Raw genomic sequence first — 22,335 nt, 5'->3', positions numbered from 1 at the left:
TGCCAAATGTAACACACCGATTCTATACAAACAACGGTGCATTTTTAACATTCAGCGAATGTCAAACGTCCTAGACTGCAATAGCTGCGCTGCACCCAATATTAAATTCCTCATATTTGTGTAAAGCTGTCAGAGACACACAAAGCTGACAGAGGAGATCCGGATCTTGGAAAAATTTTTGGCCACAAATATTTCAGTGCAAACCTCTCTTTGCTCATCAGTTCAACATTCTTGAGCAAGGTGTCTGGACCATCCCATTTAAAAGGGTCCCTTCTCGGTGTGTTCCAGCAAGTCTTTCATTGCAGTGAAAGGACCGTGACCGGTGTTAAGCTATGGCTCCAATAGATAGGCCATGTTTCTGGTCCATTTTGGTCATCAGCTTAATTTTAACCATTCCTGCTTTGGCACAGAGGACGCGTGTGCCTAGTAGCAAGGACAAGTTCAGACCTACATTTGAAATCAATTTGCAGTCACCAGCTACAAGCAATGCCGCCCAAGCAGGTATTTCTGCACAATGCAGCTTTCTGCAGTACATTTTCCAAGCTTCTCATTATGAGAAATATTGTATCTGGTGTAAGCTTTGAAGCTGAAATGTGTTTTTTTTAATACAAGTAATTAACTGAACACCAGTGGCATTTTAACAATATTTAGTGAATGTGAAATGCCTTTGAATGACACGTGTACAACATGTGTGCATATCAATTACAAGATTGTGTTTATAATTTTGCTTTAGCACAATTGGGCTTCTTTGTAATTGTCATGAACCCTATTTCGTGTGAAACTTCCAAACAAATCAGGCTCAAAACCACCTCCGTGTGCTGACAAAACCACTGTATGCTTTGGACCACAAAGCAACCTTTGATGAAATGTTTGCACATCTCAACGGTCCGTGCTTATATTAGTGGTGATCTCATTAAATGTGCGCTATAAATTACCGTGTGTATATTTGGTGATCAAAAGATTGTTTTCCTTTAGAGAGGAAATTGAAAATAATGAAATATATGCAGTAAAAATATAAATTATGCAGGAAAATTGCTTTCTTCTTTCATGCCTTTTAAACTACAATTTGACATTAAGCAATTCACTCATTCCGTAAATCTCAGAGGTACGCATAAATGCCTGGGAATTATACTGGTTACATAATTGAGCTAAGCCTGGTTGAATTGATTGGAAATATATTTATTTTTAAAAATGAATGCATGGAAATGAAGATGAATATTTAAGCACCTGCAAGATAAAAACATTTTTATTCTGGAGGGAGTGGTGGTCCGGTGGTTCATGCATTGCGTGACAAACCTGGCTACCTGAGTTTGATTCTCAGCCATGGCTAACATCAGTGATGATATCGAACTGACTGGTCCTGCCCCCCGCCCCTTTCACTAACCTGCTCTGATCAGATTGTGGAGCGTGGTAAAATAACCTCCATGACTCACACAGCACGGGAAGACCTTCATTTAGTCGTGGAATGTAAATGATTATTCCTCCGTTACCGAATTGCTTGACATTTGTGTTTTAAATTGGCATACATTTAGCAAAATAGCATGAGTTCGTATTCTATTGGAATTCACTGCAAGCATGGTTCATTTCGCGTTTGATTTCCACAGAAAATTGCCTTACATTCATGTTGTCAGAATCCAATGAGTTGCATGTGATGGATATAACAGAGGTACTGTCTAACCAGTCTCAGGACTCAAGCGGTTCATTGCAAGGAACGTGGGAAGTGAAAATGTACATTTTTAATCAAATACCTTGTCACAACAGCAAGTGTTCTGTCTTTCTATGCATGATCTTTTCAAATTACGTTTATGATTCTAGACTTCTATTTAAGTATTTGCAGAATTAACTCTTCTGCCAACAATTTTTATTTTAATAGAAGGACATTTCCACCTAGTGTTGGTTCCAACACATAAATTATGCACTAAAAGTCAACATCATTCCCTCTATTAAAAAAATATGCAAAAAACAGAATACAGTTTGCATATATAATGGTTCTAAATGAGACTGTATAACCTGGCTGACTTCCACCATCGGAATTATTTGAAGGGAAGAGCAGAAGGAACAAAAGTTTTAATGCTTTGGGGCAGAGGGAGATGAGTTGACATAATGGTAAATGTGGTAATGAGACACTTAACAGAGAGAAGCAAAACGCATTTAATGTGATTCTGAGCAGTTGACGTGGGAATAAATTAAACAAAAGAAGTGTACCGAGGTGCCTGGGTGGTTAAGATGTCAGCGTGCTATGGCGGCACCACCTGAGCTTGAATCTGGGTTTCTGCCACCCATGAAGAACTATTTACATTTTACATTTAGCTTTTTATGCACGAAAGCCACACTGTGTTAGCGTACACATTTTTACTTTTTTAATTAAAGATGTGATATAAGTGGGAGGAAACCGTTGCACTCTGAGAAAACCCACGCGCATGAGAGGGCAACACTCCAGTTCAAAATGAAACAGATGGCGATTAGTCCACTTGCTGTACCTCCTTCTCCTGGCAATCCAGGGTATGGCACGTCGACACCCAAGGGAAGGAAGTTCCCACAATATGTTTGAACCACCACCCTCGCTGCCTCCACAGTGCTGGATTACAGTCATGCGCCACCACTGCCTAAATCGGTTCATCAATTTAGTTTTGCGCTTCATCTTTGGCTAAATTCTAGCTCTGACAATAAACAAAAATATATTGCATTGACTGCTATATGTTCACATAATTGCATTGCAGAGGGCTTGAGGAAGTACAACCCCCAATGTGTGAAGGATAGTAAAAAAATTAGGCCACATGAAGAAAAGGTCTTTTTTGGGAGAGATCCTGTGAAACATGTCTTTTGCAGCCATCCTTTGGCACACAGGGTGCACTAAGTCGCAGGATTTCTGAATCGATTGTTCATCTCATGTTATGATGCTACTAGAATGCATTTTAATAAATTGATGCTTATCAATATATCTTGAACTAAAGGTACAAATTCCACATTCAGTTGGCATGAGCAAGTCACTCCGTGGACAATCTAAACTGGCTTGCCTAAAAGAATAATGCATGCTGACGCGACTTTTGAAACTTGTGCAAAATAAAAAAAAATTGCTCTAAGAAGAAACTGAAAAGTAAAAAAAATCGAATCTGACATCACTCACGTGTGCTTCTCGCAGGTGGGCAGTGCACCAGCAAGATCCTCGACCTCCTGTTCATCATCGACAGCTCTCGCAGCGTGCGCATCCACGAGTTCGAGAAGGTGAAGCTCTTCATGATCGATGTTATCGACTCGCTGGACATCAGCCCCGACGGCACCCGCGTAGCTATGCTGCAGTACGCCAGCACGGTGCAGAACGAGTTCTCCTTCAACACATTCTTCAAAAAGGATGACATGAAGAAGGCGGTGGCGGGTATCGATCCGCTCTCCACGGGCACCATGACGGGCCTGGCGATCCGCTACGCCATGGACGTGGCCTTCACGGAGAAGGAGGGCGCCCGCCCGCCGACCAAGAAAATCCCCAAGGTGTGACGGCGGCACGCAGGGCTCGATTAAGTTTGAGAGGAGGTGGTGGTGGTTGTGGCCTGGTGCTGTTTCAGCCTCGGTCGGCGGGGACTCTATTTGTATCTTCAATTCCTTTGCTTAAATGAATCAATAAGTATCCTTATAAAACGCACCTCATATCAATAAAGGCATCTCAGAGATGTTTAAGTAAAATAAAGATTGCACGAATGCCCAACACTTAAACTATACGAGACGTTTAATTGAAGCTGTGGCTCGGAATCAATATCAGGTCACCTGGTTCACAGCGCAGTGCACTAACAATGTCGCCAGTGATGCACTGCTTATGTAACCACTGCATTTCGCTGTTGTGAATGACCATTTCGAGTCTGTGTTTTGGCTGGGTGGTATATGGAGAGCAATGGTTTGTGATGCTGCGAGGTTGAGTAGCACCAGGGCTGTTAAGGTAATATGTGGCTGGGCTTAATTAAAATGTATTATTCTATACATTGTGTAAAATACCTTTGTTTCGTTAACAACTACACTAACACTCCTCAAAGGGAACTCATGGAAACCTCACTGTAACTCCTTAAGATAGCCACTTGAGTGCATGGCAAAAGCTTGGAAGAAGAAATGCTGAACAGCCTAACCTTAAAAATCATATTTGGTACATAAGATGTTTGATAAACTAAACTACTTTTATTTGATCAGGTAAGCCCCATTGAGCTATATAATTGTTTTTTTCAGAAGCGACCTGGCCACAAAGAATAGCTCAACAAAGTGAATTATGTAGAAATGTATAGGAGCCAAATACTCTCTAAACACATGTTTCTACATCTGACGACCCGGAGAAAAATGAACGCGACCACTGGGAGAACGTGCAAACTGCAAATATACAGACATTAGGGTCGGAATCGAACCCACCTCCTCTATACCAGACGAGGTAGTTAACATCTTGCCACCGTGGCCACTGTGTGTACTTGTGTGGTTGATAGGTGGCCATCGTGGTGACGGACGGGAGACCCCAGGACCGAGTAGTAGAGGTCTCGGAGCAGGCGAGGGCCTCGGGCATCGTGATTTACGCCGTCGGTGTGGACCAGGCGGAAGTCTCCTCCTTGGAGGCCATTGCCACTGATCCTGATGAGGAGCATGTCTACTACGTGGAGTCCTATGGCGTCATTGAGAAGCTCAGCCTCAAGTTCCGGGACAGGTTTTGTGGTGAATCAGAGCTTAAGTCTACGCGAATCACAAACAGTATTCCTCCGTTATTCGCGAGGGCTACGTTCTGGAGATGCTTGTGAATAGCAAATAAACACATATCACTTTTCACAATACAAAAACACAATTCATCAACCACATTAATTCCATACACCCAGCCATAAAATTCACCATGGAGGTGGAAAAGGATGGCAAGCTACCATTTTTAGATGTTCCAATCGAAAAGAGACCAGATGGCTCAATGGGACACTCTGTCTATAGGAAAGCCACCCGTAAAAATGCCTACCTAAAACCTGACTCCCACCACCATCCATCCCAGAATAATTCCCTCATCAAAACTCTACACCATAGAGCTCTATGTATCTCCGACCATCATCACCTAGCCAGTGAACTGGAACACGTACACCATGCTCTCAAGATGGATGGATATTCGGACCACATAATCCGTAAAATTATCACCCCAACCGTTGGGAAAGAACCATCTGAGGACCCAATCAAAACCATCACCTTGCCATACATAGCGGGGGTCACCAAAAAGATTTCCAAAATCTTGAGCATTTACATTTTCTCACCAAGAGATCTGCATGTTAGAATGATTGGAAAGGTGATGTGGAGACGTTACCGTTGCACTGTAGATACGCAGTGATGCTGTCACGGATGGATGACGCAGGCTGCCGGGTTCTTTTGTCTGATCTCATGGCGCATTCCGTGTGATATTTCACTCACACGAAAATTAGATTTCGTTAATCGAAATGTCCGTAATTTGTCAATTGCATTATCGTGAAAATTCGTAAACCAACCGTTCGGAAATCGAGGGATACATCTACATTGTAATGACCTTTTTGAAGAGATAGGATGATGAAGTTTGTCACCAATGTTATACAGTATATGCTTGTACTATTATTCTAAAAATACAAAACCTAAATTTTCTGATATGATTCTCACAAAACGAAGGCTTTTTAGGTTGATTAGTTTCGTTCATACCTCAGGCTTAACAAAAGTTCTACACTGCTTTAAGTCTCGTGGGAAATTACACAATCGTCATTTAACTCAAATTATACGATGACCATCACGAGTGAATACAGTACGTATGTGTCCAATTATGTTAACCATTGCTGAGAATCAAACTCAGGTGGTCGGGTTCTTAGCACAAACCACGCACCTAGCATATGAAATGCGTACGCAATACATGGAACAGTTAATTAGTGGTTCTCAACTCAGTGTCCAGTGCACACTCAAGGAGTTCAGGGGCTATGACTACTTGCAGGGGGCAGTGTTAAAATGAAAAAAATGATAATGAAAAGCTACAGGGGGCCACAAACACCTGCGGAGTTTATAGTTTGTCTTCAAAGCCTTGGTGTAGCTATTGGCTGCGTATGCGGTGCGGTTGCCAGAAGGTGCATTTTCATTCCTTTCACCAGGGCACATGCCAACCGCGCTACGTCACTGATTAGTAGAACCATTACAAAGTCTGATTAGATTATTCACGAGGTGTAAATATAGTGTCCACACACTGACCACTGTGTAAATATAAAACGCCCTACTCGTGGGGCCACCATGACACATTGCTATAGTTGAGAACCATAATAACGGTTTTTTGGTTAGATCGCTTCAATATAAATGTGCCATTAACCCACCACCACCCGACACAACCAATTAGTAAGGTTTGTCATGTGACATTCCCCTGATTAACATGGTTGGCTATGATTGGTGTGAAAGAAGTATCAATATGCATACAACAAAACGCGTCAATTAGCTATTACTTCAGCTCATCGGTGTGATGGCGAGTAAACCCACAACATTTCCAATTGAGCAAGACTCATCGCTCGTGATTACAACCAGCTTCAGCAGGCGATCACCACTGAACCGTCTTACTCAATTGTAAATGTTGTGGATTTACTCGCCATCACACCGATATGCTGAAGTAATTGCTAATTGGCACCTTTTGTTCACGAGACGAACCTTACTAACTGGATGTGCCCGGTGGTAATGGTTTAACAACGCATTTGTATTTACACGCTCTAACCCAAAAACCTTTATTATGAAGAATATTGGTCGCAAAAGCTGACGTGTTATGTGGTGCATTATTACCATTCCATTTCCATGTTAAACCTGGTGACCATCCCCATTGTCACTGTCAGACATTTCCAAACTATTGCTCGGAGCTTATCTCTGCTGATGCCACTCTCCAATTTGCTGCTAATCCTTCACGATGTGTGCACGTAACATAACAATAATGTATTAATAATTATAGCTCTTTGTCAATCCACTGTTGAAAAAAGGCCTCTCTACCCTGCGTTCGTCATGGGGGGTTTTGACCATCCTTCACCGTGCTGATTAGTGCAGGTTAGTGAAGAGGGGTGGTGGGGGGGCAAGACCGAATGACGCAATTACTCACCACTGGTGTTTGTCGAAACTGAGAATTATACTCAGGCATAGAACAGGGTCCTAACCACTGCACCATCACTCCAACCACACATACACATGATATTGCACATCAATACATCTCCACGGATTTCCAGTAAAGATTTCGTTTCACCCGCCTTATGTGCAATTTTATTTGTGCGTACCTATGCGTTTCACAGGTGTGAAACTGTGCGCCGTGGTGGACCACGGCTGCGAGCAGATCTGCGTGGACTCGCAAAACTCCTACCACTGCAAATGTTATGATAACTACACGCTCAACGCCGACAAGAAGACCTGTTCACGTGAGCCTCACCCTACCCTTGCACTCAGCAGCAGAACTATCGCTGCGCCTCATTAACAACCTGCCTTTGGATTTCCACGGACAATGGTATCTCAACCAAGTGGCTTATCACGTGGAAATGTATAGCAGTCAAATACTCTAAACGCATGTTTCTACATGTAGCGGGAATAACAGAGGACCAGGAGAAAAATCCACTTGACCACAGGAAGAACATGCAAACTCCAAATATTCAGGACAAGCATCAGGGTCGGGATAGCACCCACAACCTCCTGTATACCAGGCGAGGGAGTTAACATAATTTCACCCAATCTGACTCATTAGTTAACACGTTATTTCTCAAGTTTGCATTCTATTTACGCAATAATCTCACAAAACGTTGGCTGAGGGAGGATAGTTGTAGTTGTGGTGGTGTTGTTGTTATTTTAGTCACCAATCTGACACAAGGGACATAAAAAGTTGCTACCGATCATTATAATTTAATAGTTTGTTTGGCTTCACAAACCCTTATATTGATATTCACTTACTTTTTTGTATTAATAAGAAAAAAGTTACTGGAAAATTGTAATTAGAAAGATGGAATGACTGAAAGAGGTCAGGAATGATTACCAAAATGTGTCAAAAAGTTTAGTAAAATAAGAGATGTCACTTGAGAATGCATTTTGAACAAAGGTGTGCTCTCTAGCATGGAATGGTTCAGACATTGGACACTTGAAGGGAATTCATCTAGTGCATTTCCTATTATTCCTTTATTTATACACCAGGTAAAAGCTCAGTAACAAACATCAGTTTTGGGAAATCGGACAGATCCCTATCTCCAAAGCAGTTTTCATGCTTTCTGTAAATAATGAGAAACATGTCAGTCAGATACAAATGCTCAGGCTGGAAACAAATGAACCATTCATGTTAAAACTGTGCTTGCTAATGGGAGACATTGCAATAGCTTGCCAGACAGTCTGTAAATATTGTGTGTCTTTTGTGCAACTTGCCTTAAAAAGTCAGTTCAAATTAGAATGCAATCAGTATAAAACAGCAAGCGTTTGTGAAAGTTAGTTTTAAATTGACAAAATAGAAATGTATGGGAATTATTTAGCAAAATAATCTACACAACTCAGCTTGAATTTGAACGGTGCAATGATAATGGTAACTCTCGTTCGTGATCGGTGATGAAGAGGGACAAAAAATGGAGCAAAATTTTCTGACTGATTAAAAAAGAATTCTATTTTAAAGATGTCCCCCCCCCCGTATTGTAACATTGCATAAGCATTTGAGTGCACAAACAATTGGGTAGAATACATTGCACCTCCTTAAAGTGTGTATACATTTTATTATAACGCTCGTGTCAGAGTGGACACGTTCCATTTTGTACGCTGGTAGTAAGGGAAGTCACAATCAGTTGCATAAAACATGCGTACGTGCTACATTTAATGTTCTATGCAAAAAGCGTTGCGAATTGAAGTGAGATTCTAGACCAGGGGTGTCCAAACTTTTTGCAAAGAGGGCCACATTTGATAAAGTGAAGATGCCCGGGGGCCAATAGTTCCTTTTGAAAAAAATGTAACCACAAAAGTTACGTGGCAATACACACTGTTATAAAACAATTTTCATTGTCACAATTACCTTTATTTTTCAAATGACAATGTAACCAAATATAAGCCACTCAGGCAGACGTGAACAACTCTAAAAACGCAATTCTGCCTTTTATTCAGTCAGATAACATTGAACAAACTGTATAGAATACCTTAAATTTCCATGAGTTTTATGATGTATTTATTCTTACCGAAGCTGCGGGCCGTATGAAATCTGCCCGCGGGCCGTGATTGGCCCGCGGGCTGGACTTTGGACATGCCTGTTCTAGACAGAGGCGCTTACTCTGCAGAGGGTGGATTGCATGGATCAGTAATGCTACGTTGGTATAAAGTTCGCGGACTCTGCATTTACACGTAAACAACTAGACTTAAGCAGGTACACGTACACATCTTCACCTACACAGTCTAGGCACAGTGTGAAATCACGGCAGGGAAGTAATACTCATGCATTCATTTACGGACGAGAAGCAGAGAGCTACATGTGTGAGTGCATGCAAGATGCACAATGTACACTGTGTAAACAACCAAAGGAAGTCATACAGTCATAAGGCTGGGGGCAGAGTGAAAGAAATGGTCCATCCAGTGAGAGGGTGAATGCTACATATTAGTCAGTATAATAACAGGAAGGCATCTAAACACCGTACTGAGTCAACAAAATGTAATAAATGAATGCATAGCATTTGGAAGATAGCATACATATTTACAGTATGCATTGCTGTACATTGAGATGTCATAAACATGTGAAATCAATATTCATGAAATGTCTTCTACCAAGCGTACACATTTTAGTCACATGATTTTAATAAAATAAACAAACAAACAGCTTCTTTACACTTTACACGAATATCTTTGCTCGCGAGTTCCTGCTTGTCTTTTGACGATTATTCGACAGTACCCTGTCAATATTGTAACATCGATGGAGGGGAGGGGGGGGATTGGTGGTTGCTCACTGCATTCTGCTTGCATTTTCTGCCGCGCTGTTTGAGTTTCCACACCGCTTGCAACCAAAACCTGCATTATTGATGCTTCCTTGACCCATATGCCACTTTCGGGGCTCACGCTGTGCGTAGTTCGTTGCTAACCACAACTCCATGAGCCCCTCGTGTTGACAACACCTCCCAGCGCTGCTCTTGACACGAGGCAAATGGCTCGTCGCACAGACAGAAACCCCCCCACGTGTTTGGGCACAGTTTGCTAGAAACGACCACAACGAAACATCGAGCAGACGAGGTTTAATGTACAGGACAATATAATTTCTCCCAGCTGTCGACACTTTGTGTTTAACTTTTGCATGTTGCTGGAGTTTCTCACACAAAACACTACTAGCTCGCTCACCTGCCACCTGAACACGCGTTTTGTTTAATGCTGGTGGGGTGGGGGGATCTAAAAGGGGAAGTGCTAGGTTGTGATGTTTGAAAGGAGGTTTGTGGGTGCTTATGAGAGGAATGAGATGTTCCATTAACACAACAAAAAACATGTACATCTCCAGCTGTTTTCGCGAACAGCAATAATTAATATACTTAATAAGTAGAATTCAGTGACAATTATGCTTCAGTGATTCCAATAAAATTAGCAGTGTTGTTTAATGAACCTCGGGTTTTTTTTTGCGTGTACATGGGAACTGTTTTAAATTGTTATCATCGTTTTAACATTGACATTGTGTTAGGACAACTGTGGTCTATGCAGTAAATGAGGGGCAAACAGCAATGTTAAATGAGCCAAAGGTTTTAATTGTATCCTTTAGAATTCTGGTCAAGGTCCATTACACTTAGACAAAATTGTTATTTAAAATGTGATTACTCGTAATTGGGGGAAAAGGTACATATTTGACTTCCAGACGACTTAATTACACTTCCATTACACTAGTAATTGTGAGTGTGTATTTGTTCATTCGTCTATTCATGTATTTGTACAGAACTTGTAAGTTATATTTAGCGGAAGTATGGAAAGTGTTACATTTACTTAGATATTATATTGTGGAAGAATCTGCAGCAACTGCATATTTTCGCTTGATTATATAAATTCATCCTCATGTCATAAAATAGTACTTATTTAAACTGCGTGCATGTCCATGCACTATTACGTTTCTTCGAGTGTGTTTTTGTGTTTGTTTACTAATGTCATAGTTATGGCAACATTGCTTCACTTGTTTTTCTCTAGTCAAGAAGCTGTGTTCCGTGGTTAATCATGGATGCCAGCACATTTGTGTCGACACTCCTGGCTCCTACTACTGTCGGTGCAATGAAGGATACATCTTAAATGAGGACAAAAAAACCTGCTCGCGTAAGGACCCTCTTGCGTCATTAGCTGCTACGCCAGACACATTGAACTTGTAGGCAATTTCTGCCCCGTTTCTGTGTTGGTTGTGACTATGGTTGCTGCGATATAATTTTTCACGATACGATGTTAAATTTCATGATGTGACAATTATTGCAAAATCAATTTCCAATAACATTTTTCACGTCTTCTATTTTGTATACATTTTAAATAGTTCTTCAACTGCAATGCACTCAGCATACACCTGCCATAAGTTTTTTTTCTGAGCATTCAACTTTACAATGTATAATGCTTACAGTGCGCATGCTGCCCGTTGCAAAATAATAAAATGAACGACAAAAAGATGACATTCTACACATAAATAGTTGTGCCATCAATTATTCTGAAAAAAAATGTGCAATTGGAATACAATTGGAGAAAAAGACAATTAAAAAGAAAACTACAACATTTTTGGACAGATAGATTCATACAATCCAACACATCAAAATAACAGCACTTTCATTACCGATGGCAAAACACCAGAGTAAAGAATAATGGATAATAGCAATTTTAACAACTTGATTTACTAAGTGGCTTATTTAATGTTTCAGAAATATATATAATTAAGCTATTAAAACAATATTGCCTGAGCGGTGATAATCACGATATTTTTTTTATTAATATGTTTTGCAACAACGAACCTTGGCCATTATATTGCACGGTATATTGTATTATCGGCATATCGCGGCAACCATGGTTGTGATGTTTAATTGCGGTTGAAAGCGTCCCCGATGTGTTCACTCACAGGCCTTGTGCTTGACATTTGTGCCACAATTGAGCATGGCTGTGAGCATATCTGCGTGAGCACTGCGAGCTCCTACTACTGCCAATGCAGTCAGGGGTTCAACCTCAACGGTGATGGCAAGACTTGCAGACGTGAGTTCATATCACACCACTAATCACATACATCCCATACATCCTAATGTCACCACGCATGGTCATGCTAACAATACTAATAGATTAAATCCACCGCTTACGTGTATTAAAAATGAAAGCCATACTCTTCAATGAAATAGCTACAGTGTAAGTTGGCTGCATGGCTCAGTGTGTAGAGCTGGCAACTGCTGCTGAGACCCTGCATTCGAATGGAGGCAGCCACCCATGATTAAATATCGTGAGTTGATGGTCTCACCCCGGTCACCACATTAAGAAAACCAACATATTAAATTTGTTTACGCAATTACTTTTGCGAAACTCCAGCTCTGATAATTAAATATATCAGTTGGACTGTCAAGCGTCGAACATTATTCGCAGTGGCAGTGAGTGGGACTGGTAATCACTTGAAGGGATTTAAGAGGAAGCTCTGTAATATGCACTTGTGTGGATCATGCTCAAACATAGAGGGTTGTGCTGCTCTGTACGAGATCTTAAATGAGAAAGATTCGTAATTTCATGACATGAAGCCAATAGCACAATCTGAATACAATTGGAGAAAAAAAAAAGACAAAAAAATTAAAACTAACAAATGTTACTACAGACGCATACAATCCACCACATCATAATAACAGAACTTGCAGTACTGATCGCAAAACACCAGAGTAAAAAATATGACCATTGTCATAATCATCTCCATTGTCATAATTACCATTCATTGTTCATACTATTACCAAATCATAAGCAATCTTATGATATGTATTGTCATAATACGAGGGCATTTCAATAAGGAAATATACTTTATTAACTCTGTACTCTCCTTTAAGTCAGTGCGACTGGGTACAAAAAAGTATATCGAATGGGGTGTGACCTGTATTTTCACGTGCAAAACATTCATGTCCACATATTTGCACCAGATAGCAGATGTATCACGTGATCAAAGATGGCAGCACCCCTGCACAATTTATAATTCTAAGATCAGTGAGTTTTATTTTTTACCTCTGAGGATGTAAAGACAAGTGAGGTTTATTGCAGAATTAAGCAATTGCCGATGAATACGTGTAACGTGTACTGCCCTTAATAATGACAATTGGAAACGTGTTCCGAATGGGTGCATTGAGATGAATATACATTGCCGTCATGACGGAAACCTGGTGAACGAGGCACCACAATGGCAATGCCCGTTTGCTTTACTGTCGTCCCCTAATTTTTTTTGCCAGCCACTAGCAATGTATGGTCGTGCACGGTTACTGTCATCTTTGCCCACTTGATACATCTCCTTCTTAGCAGATAAACTAGAAAAAAATAATATTGCGTGTCAGAACCAGGATCACACTGCATTCACTACTATAATTGTACCTGAATTGCACTAACATTGGTTGTGGAATTGTTAAAAGTCTTCTTCTTGGTTCTTTCGGTAAATTCACGTAGAATTGTATTATGTTAAATTTTTATTATTTCCATTCTACGTGACTTTACCGAAAGAACCAAGAAGATGAATCCCTGCAGTCACGAAAGCTTTACATCGAAATGTTTAAAGTCTCTTTATTTATTGAAATATCATCATAATATCCACGATGATACAGAATCATTCATTTAATTCATTTCATGAACAAGGATGTTGGTTACATTACATCCCCACTTACTCCCCTTTAGAAGAGCAATACAGTAATACCCCAGAGACAAAATCCTCCCTCAATGGCAAGGCTATTTACAACTCCACGTACTCTTGGGAAGGCACGCTTGAGGTTAACAAACACTAATTAGGCAAATTAGTACACACAGGCTTTCATTTACGACCAACATCTATTAACAATTCAGAGAATAAATGTAAGCACGCCCCATGGGTATTGAGGGAAAAAAGACAAATCCTTGGCCAGCGTTTTCCATTCGTTATTTCCCCCTTTTCTGTTTTGCTCACACTTTCTTCCCACTCAGGGTAAAAGAACATTAGCGCTGTTGAGCAGTAGCACATCTATCAACAGCAGGAGAAAGCACACCCCTTCTGTTCACATTAGTGCCCCTGTTGGTGCCCTCTACATGGAGGTTCACAACAATCAAGGCCAACGCTTGAAATCAATTTCAAGAAACGCCCTTTCGCACCTCGCTTGTTACACTTGTTGGCTAGCGATCTGTCGTGAGGCTGTGCCGATGATGTCGCAACTCCACACAGGATGAAGATGTGCAAATGGCAACGCTCACCTGTGTTGATGATTCCACAGAATGTAGGTTGGCCAGTTTAGACGTAGTTTTTGTTGTCGACGGCTCAAAAAGTGTCAAGTCCAAGAACTTTGAGCACATCAAGGAGTTCGTGAACCGTGTGGTGGACGCCCTGGAGGTGGGTCCAGGTGCGACGCGCGTGGGGCTGATTCAATACTCAACACGCGTCCAGACGGAACTTGCTCTCGGACAGCACACCACGGCAGAGGCCATCAAGGCGGCTGTGAAAGGCGTCCGCTACATGGGCCGTGGATCCATGACGGGCATTGCCCTCCACCACCTGGTAACGCAGGGCTTTGCACCAGCCGGTGGCATTGGAAAAGAGGTGGCTGCTGGCATTTCAGTGCCCGGCAAGGCCCCCCCCCGTAAGGTGGCTATAATATTTAGTGACGGCCGCTCACAGGACAATATCAACCCGTGGACCACACAGGCCAAGGAGGCAGGTGAGCACACCGTGTCTGGCAGAGTCGTTCTGAAGACGATTAACCTCCTAATCCACAAACCTGGTGAAGCATGCTCAAGAGAACGCCAGCAAAGAAGCGCATGGCCCTCCTTTTAACATTCTATGGAATGGATTGCATGTTTTGACGCATGGTTGGCCTATCTTCATCTCTTCTCAGTTATTTTGGAGCGCACACGCTGAGATATACGGCAGCACTCGTTAACCCTGTTGCCCCTCTCAGGCCGTGCTCGCTGAAAAGAAGTCTTCATTTTTCCTCGTAAGTGGTTCGCGTAAACAAAACTAAACGTCGCATGCGCCCTCTGGATGCTCACAAAGTCCAATTGTATTTTTGATCTAATCGCCAATCCCACTGCTGCACGTCTGCAATATATTTTAACAAATTAAATGTGTTACTAAATTAACAAAATGCACGTGTGAAAATCTAGTCCCCGGCATGCAATTTCCTATTTTGAAATGAATGCAAATTTTGAGGTCTGAAAACATAGTGCAAATCTTTTAAGCCTGACCAAATACAATTGAAATCTATCCATACTTGCGACTGCTATGTATATTTAATTTGCAAGACCAGAAAAAAAGTACAACCTCAGTCATGAATGAAGAATTTCCATATTCCTGCTCAAGCCTCTGCTAGGTTCTGCAAGTTTCAATTCCCCTGGCAAGAGTGGTGTTCATTGCTTTGTGCCCGCGTGTGTGTCCTCTGGTGCACGGCACGTACCATCGCAGGGATAACGATGTTTGCTATAGGCGTAGGCCAGACTGTGGAGACCGAGATTAAAGAAATCGCCTCTGATCCCGACGATGACCACATTTTCTACGCACGTAACTTTTCTGCTGTTCCACAAATAGCAGAAAAGCTCAAACGCAGGATCTGTGAAGGTAAGTCTTTTTTTGGGGGAGGGGGCGCCTGTTTTGTCTTCATGCCCTTTAACTGAAAGCAGACAGTTCCTTTCATGTTTAAAAGCCCGTATACTATGTACGTTTGAAATTGTATGCAAATGGTATCTGTATAAAAAAATATTTTACTTATATCTTTGGTTGTAATGGATCCAGAATCTGCCAGCTTGATACTGCCTCACATGAATAAAGCACAGCGTAGACAAACACCATGCCAACCGGATACATTTAACGAATGCGAGTGCCCAATTAGAGGTTGGCCTATTTCTTTGTTCGAGCTCAAAGCAATCCATACGTTTAAATAAAAGGAGTGATGTTCGCCGAAAATAAGTTTTCAACCTTGAACTTATTCGCATTTTTTTAGTTGAAAGTCTACCGATTTCTCGAGTTAAACACGTGGCAATTTTTTTTGGCACTGGCAGAGCTATAAGTATGCGTCAGAGATCGTGCTGAGTTTGAACGTACGTGTGTTTGCTCCGGCCGGAACCATAAGTGCACAAACATTGAGCCTGTGTGCTGTCTCATACCTTTACGCTTGAATGTGGATGGTTCAAAATGCTCACCCCATGTGTGTAATGTCTGTACAAAAGGCGAATAACATCGTGCCACAGGTCCACATTCCTGCTTGTGTTTGAACAAATATGGTACAAGGTGTGTTCACGGCTGCATCTACCAACCAATGTAGGCAACAACCGAACCGTAATGTGGCTTATTATATACATATCGTAAATGAACTATTACCCAAAGTATCGTTAAACATTTATTATTTGTTACATTTTATTCCACCTTAAGTTGATATTTTGTCATTTAAAATATCATCAGCCATTAACAAACCACTGCTGGATGATGGTCTATCCAAGCTGTCAGCCTCCCTCTCGGTCGCACAATGCAACAATCTATTCGCACACGAGCTGATCTCATTGGCCAATCTTCGACGAGGATGTCTACCCAAGCACGTTCCTTTCTTTTGCTACCACTCCATCATTAGTCTCGACCACCAGCCATCATCATGTCGAGTGATATGTCCAGCCCAAACCACGCTTACTTTTGTTTACAATATTATTAAAGACACGTATCATCATGCCAACCATATTCCGAAACGTTAACTGTTACAATATGGTATTTATATATCTATTCTCCGTGAACTATGGACAATGTTACTGGGACAAATCGGAAGCTAAAATGAAAAGAAAACAATGACGTGGAAGGGATTCAACGGTAATCTGATGTCCTTTTCCACGGTTTTGGCCTCGTGCTTTGCGGCGTGGTTCTGTGGACGATTCCCCGTTGGCTGCGCGGGTCGTCTGTCGTGCGTGTGGCTGCGCGTACGCTGCTTGGCTTCTTTGCTCGCCCATTCCCTGCCCTGCAGAGGAGGCGCGGAAGGTGGTGACCGTGGAGGACCCCTGCAAGTGTGAGGCCATCGTGGCCTTCCGCACCAGCGTGCACACCATGCTGGATGCCATCCGAGACACACATATCCTTCTGAGCCTTGCCAAATATGGGACGAATATCCCCTGTGTAGGAGTTTACAGACTGGCGGAGCGAGTGCTGCCCTACCCGTGGGACCTTGTTTTCTCGAGTATTTAAATGATGGGAAAAATTAGAGTAGGCTTTATATTTTCTGATAATAAAACAGGTGTTAACATGTTCAAACACCAAAAAATAGACACCCATTGCAAGGCATCAAGTCTGCATTTAACCACACATACGTGTGGCAAAAATATGCCTTCCATGCGGCCTTGTCTCACCAGTGTTAGACCAGAGAGCATAATTGTTTGCATGTTTTGTCACAAGTTTGTGTGGCTAATGCAGACTTGATGCATTGCAATAGGTATATAATTGGTGATTGAACATCTTAAGACCCCTTTCATTCCCAGAAAGGGTAAAGTCTATTCTTAGTTTTTGTTCCATCAGGTACTGTTAGCGAGCACCCATTGAGGTCAGCACGAGAGGGACGTGTGGCTAGCACCTGAAGCGGGTTGCCTCTGTCTGCCGAGTCCTGGTGTTTGAGTCGATATCAACGAGGCCCAGTGGTCATCCTCTTAAGAGGAGGTGCAAACAGATTCATGGAAAAATGTCGCATTTTTAAAAACTTTTCATTGTCATAAACTGTACGATAGATATAACGCGTTTTTCTGCAGGCTACATTCCAGAAGAAGATTTCGAGAGATGCAGAAATGTTTGAAAATGGGTTAATGTCTTGTTGTTTCTGACAAAGCAAAAAAAACTTGTTTGAGAGGATGGTGCAGCCACTCTGTGTTTTATTTATTACCCATGGCATGCATGACTAATTGAGATAATCGAAGGATGAATATAAATGACTGTTTTCATCCGCACCCAGGGACCAATGTCACGTAGAAGTAATTAATTAAATACAATACACAATGTTATCTCTCCAATTGGGACTCAAGTCCCCTACAGTTATGTGTTTATGCTGACAAAGAGTTCATGATAAGTTTGGCAGTTATATTTTTACAGTTATGTAGTTAAACTAAACTATTCAACTATTTATTTTGTATTTTACCAGGTAAGGCCCACTGAGCTATATAGCTATTTTTCACAAACGACCTTGCCACAAATGATAGCTCAACAAAGTGGCTTATCATGTGGAAATGTATAGCAGCCAAATACTCTAAACGCATGTTTCTGTGGAGGGGAAAACCGGAGAACCCGGAGAAAAATCCACAACCACGGGGAGAACATGCAAACTCCAAATATACAGCAGGCGTCATGGTCGGGATGAAACCCACGACCTCCTGTATATCAGGCGAGATAGTTAACATCTCGCCAGGGTGACGTCTAGTTGTATGAGGTGCTACTTCGTTGAGAGTCCTTAATTTTGAATTTACTGGCAGAGATCACCCTCAGATTAGAATATTTGGAAGCGAGGCTGGGACAGCCTTGAACATTCACAGGATCTTCCAAGTCATCTTCTTCAAAAACTTCATGAAGAACAAACACCTTAATTGTATTTAGCAAATATGTAGGCATTGTTTATATAACTAAAATGTAAACATTATGAACATTATTTCACAATTTCCTAGTTTGTATCATTCACTAGTAGTGAACAAATCTTGTTGTTTAAAACTGAAAATATTGTTTAAAACATTATTTTTGACAATTATAACGTGGATATCTTCATTTTATTACGTGTAAATGGTGAAATGTAAAATTGTGTAAGAGTATTTTATCAAGGCAATTATAATTTAGTCGTGCAAGGTATCTTTATTGCTCATGCACAATATTGATGAATATTTTCTTACATTGAACAGCTGGGAGATGGTTTCTTTGTGAAATGTCTTAGAATACCACATTGTCCTTTTTTCTTGGTCAGAAAATTAATAGAAATATTTAAGAAAGACATCTGTATTCATGTATAGTAATAAAACATAAAATAATTTTCTTCTTGAGTGTTTCGTTTTAAACAAGTGTTACACGTCGATGCCTCAATGACCTCAAGATGACCCTTTTTAGGTGACTCCGTATCATTCTCAGCTGTAGACACTGCCCATTTGCACATTAAGAGCATGAATTTTGAACCACAGTGCGACTGCAGAAGAGCAAACAGTCTGATTCCATCATGTCTGTGGAATGAGTTGAAACCATTCACGAGGTGGGGTTTTTTGAGGCCTCAAATAGATGCAACATTCTCACCTCGCTGGTGAGCCAGACTGGCTCTAGTCCCATAGTATGTGCTTGTTCAAGCACCCCCTGAACTGGAGACAAGGGCAAGGATGGAGCAGAGTCTGTATTCATGTGAGTCCTGTTATCGTTATCATCAGCCTGAATCTATCCACTGCTGAATGAAGATCGTCCCACGCTGATGTCATTCCTCGTGGTCTTGCAATGCCACAATCCCTCTCGCTGTGGCACGTCAACTAAACTATTACAATTAAGCAATGTCAATCTTACCAGGTAAGGCCCACTGAGCTATATAGCAATTTTTCACAAGCGACCTGGCTACAACTGATAGCTCAACGAAGTGGCTTATCACGAGGAAATTTATAGCAGTCAAATACTCTAAATGTATGTTTCTAAATGTGGTGGGAAAAAAACCGGAGGGACCAGAGAAAAATCCACACGATCACGGGGAGAACATGCAAACTTTAAATATACAGGCGTCGTCAGGGTCGGGATCGAACCCAGTACCTCCTGTATACCAGGTGAGGGAGTTAACATCTTGCCACCGTGGCGCCCAAAAAAGATCTCGTCACTCCATCTTTGCAGAGGTCGTCCAATTGGTCGTGTTATCTCCATTGGATGCAATTCTGTCACCAGTCTCATCCATCGGTTATCATCCATCCTAGTGACATGATATGAGTCCTGGCCAATTCCCCCAAAAAAGGACTTGGGCAAAAATGTTATATCATTTGTGTCCATAATAACGCTCTATAAACGTGGTATAAACATTCCTGCTTACAATTGGGTGGCTGGTGTGGCGCAGCACAATGGAGCCCTATGGTAAGGTTGTCAATACAAATCCTTGTGTGTGTTTTTAACTCGCAACATTTATTCCTCATGAGTTGATAAAGTGGGTACAACCTTGCGGAGAAGTCGACAGTGGTTGTTATATGGAAATATTCACCTCCGCCATAAAGATGTGGAATTTTCCAACGAGCTCAGGGGCTGCATATAGGAGATAAGCACCAACCCTGTGCTAAATTAAGTGAGAAACCCCTTAGATCTATTTTTACTGCATATATGATGGTAAAAACCAATGGATATGCAGTGTATTGTCCATTTTAAATGTCTCAATAGAGTTCCTTTTCAGAAACTTAAAAGTAAAAAAGTGAAATATCATTTACTGAAAGTGAACAGTTACATGGAAAAATTGCAACTTATTTCCATTTAATGTGTTTTTATTTGGTATACAGGCATTATATTCAGTCGCAGTACATGTTTCTTACAGACACCAAATTTAAAGGCAGAAATGTCAATATGTACAAAACCACCAGACTTGACAAGGATTTGAGAAATAGTCATGTCGGGAGAAGTCAGCCAGACCTGTGATGTTTATCGTCTCTTCGAGTGTGATTTCACCAGGATTATATCACGGAGTACTCTTAGCATAGAACAAAAAACATATCGCGTCCACGTGTCATCTGTAATAAAGTATCTCCTCGGCAGTGGTCGCCAACCCTTGTTTATGCTTAGCACACTGAATGCCCCCGATCTCATCATATCTGAATGCTCCCAATAATATTGTTTTCGTATCACCCTCCAAAGTCCTGCGACCCCAAGTAGCGTTAACTTGTTTAAGGCTGCGACGTGCAGTTCTTAACTGTGCAATTTGTTTTACTTTTAATCCAGGCACCTCCAGTTTGTATCTCAATGTTGATTCGCTGAAATTAAGCAGATGTGCGAGGTGACATTTAGTCTTGCGTTCATGGGTCTTCGCGCGAACTGGCAAACTTCAAAGAAAAATCGTCACTGCTGTTGAATATTGTGACAATGCTTTTTTTACTGGACCAATAATTTAGCATGGAAGCTAAGCCTTCAGCAGTGGGGGAGTGTGATAGGGGGCAGCCCCCCTACTCTGCAGGGCTATGCAGCCCTTATCAAAAATGTGAGCACCACCACTACAGTGAGCAGTTTAGCATAGTCATACATATGTACACAACATAATACGTGTATGACCTTTAACAGCTGGCTGAAGGAACACTATGGAAGGTGCCTGGGGCATTGTATCTCTTATACCACAGAGGTCATGTACATGAACAGTCCTTTATCAATCGGCGGTTGCATGAGGGGCTCCCCTTGCTTTGCAGCTCGTGGGAATCATTTGAATATACTTCACCACCCTGGTCAGTGCAGGTTTGTGAAGGTGGGGAGCATAGATGTAGAACGATACAGGTCTCTGGGATATAATGTTCAGCTTGCCATGATTTAACGATTCAAATCAATGCTTACATTCAAGATAAATGCATCGAATTGTGCGTGTGAAAATTGATTATTTACCATTTCTGCAATTTATATGCTAATATTACCTTTAGGCAAATGAGAAAGGAAACAAAAAATGTAGATACAACAACAGTACACAGGAACAATTTGAATTTATATAGCATCTAAAAGGTGACTGCATCTCAAGACCCTTTACACCAGGGAAGAGGTGAAATGAGGGTAAAGAGGGTGTGTGCGGTCGTGAGGTCATGGACAAATGGGAGAGAGGAGAGAAAGAAAGCAGCACCCTGTGGTTGTTTGCCATCGAGTGTGCAGCCAGTGCAAGTTCACCGATTGGTAGAGGGGGGTGGGGGGCACTGTGCTACGAGGTGGAGGTGGGGAGGCAAGCAGGGGACCCCATTTAATTCGTTGTACCACGACCTATGCCGACCACACTATGCCTCTGGCAACACTGTGGCACGGTCCATGGCAAGCAATCGAGGCCAAGCCCGGGCAGAAAAAAAAGCAACCAGGGCCTAACTAATCCTAAGGGGCAATGAAGACAGCCCGGCACCAATGGGCACCAGGGACAACCGGGGAAACCAGGGTAGAACGAACAACTCTCAGGGCAGCCTTGGGGCATAGAGGCCCTTCAGCAACAAGCGCCAGGTAAGTCTCGGGTAGGCCAAATGGGACTGTGAATATGACAAACA

General features: G+C 41.7%; 1 protein-coding gene across 1 annotated transcript; it reads left to right on the top strand.

The window, feature by feature from the left end:
• Positions 1-332: 332 nt before the first annotated feature.
• Positions 333-19,006, top strand: LOC144932554 (matrilin-1-like). Its single transcript, XM_078856754.1, has 10 exons — positions 333-501; positions 3,143-3,489; positions 4,461-4,683; positions 7,269-7,391; positions 11,137-11,259; positions 12,040-12,168; positions 14,388-14,828; positions 15,572-15,724; positions 17,112-17,216; positions 18,592-19,006. The coding sequence occupies exons 1-10, from the start codon at positions 333-335 to the stop codon at positions 18,645-18,647; spliced, it is 1,869 nt and encodes a 622-aa protein (XP_078712880.1). The 3' UTR covers positions 18,648-19,006.
• Positions 19,007-22,335: the final 3,329 nt, after the last annotated feature.

This window comes from Lampetra fluviatilis, chromosome 5, assembly GCF_964198595.1.
Source record: "Lampetra fluviatilis chromosome 5, kcLamFluv1.1, whole genome shotgun sequence".
NCBI classification, from domain to species: domain Eukaryota; kingdom Metazoa; phylum Chordata; class Hyperoartia; order Petromyzontiformes; family Petromyzontidae; genus Lampetra; species Lampetra fluviatilis.
This window is presented reverse-complemented; position numbering and strand designations above follow the sequence as displayed.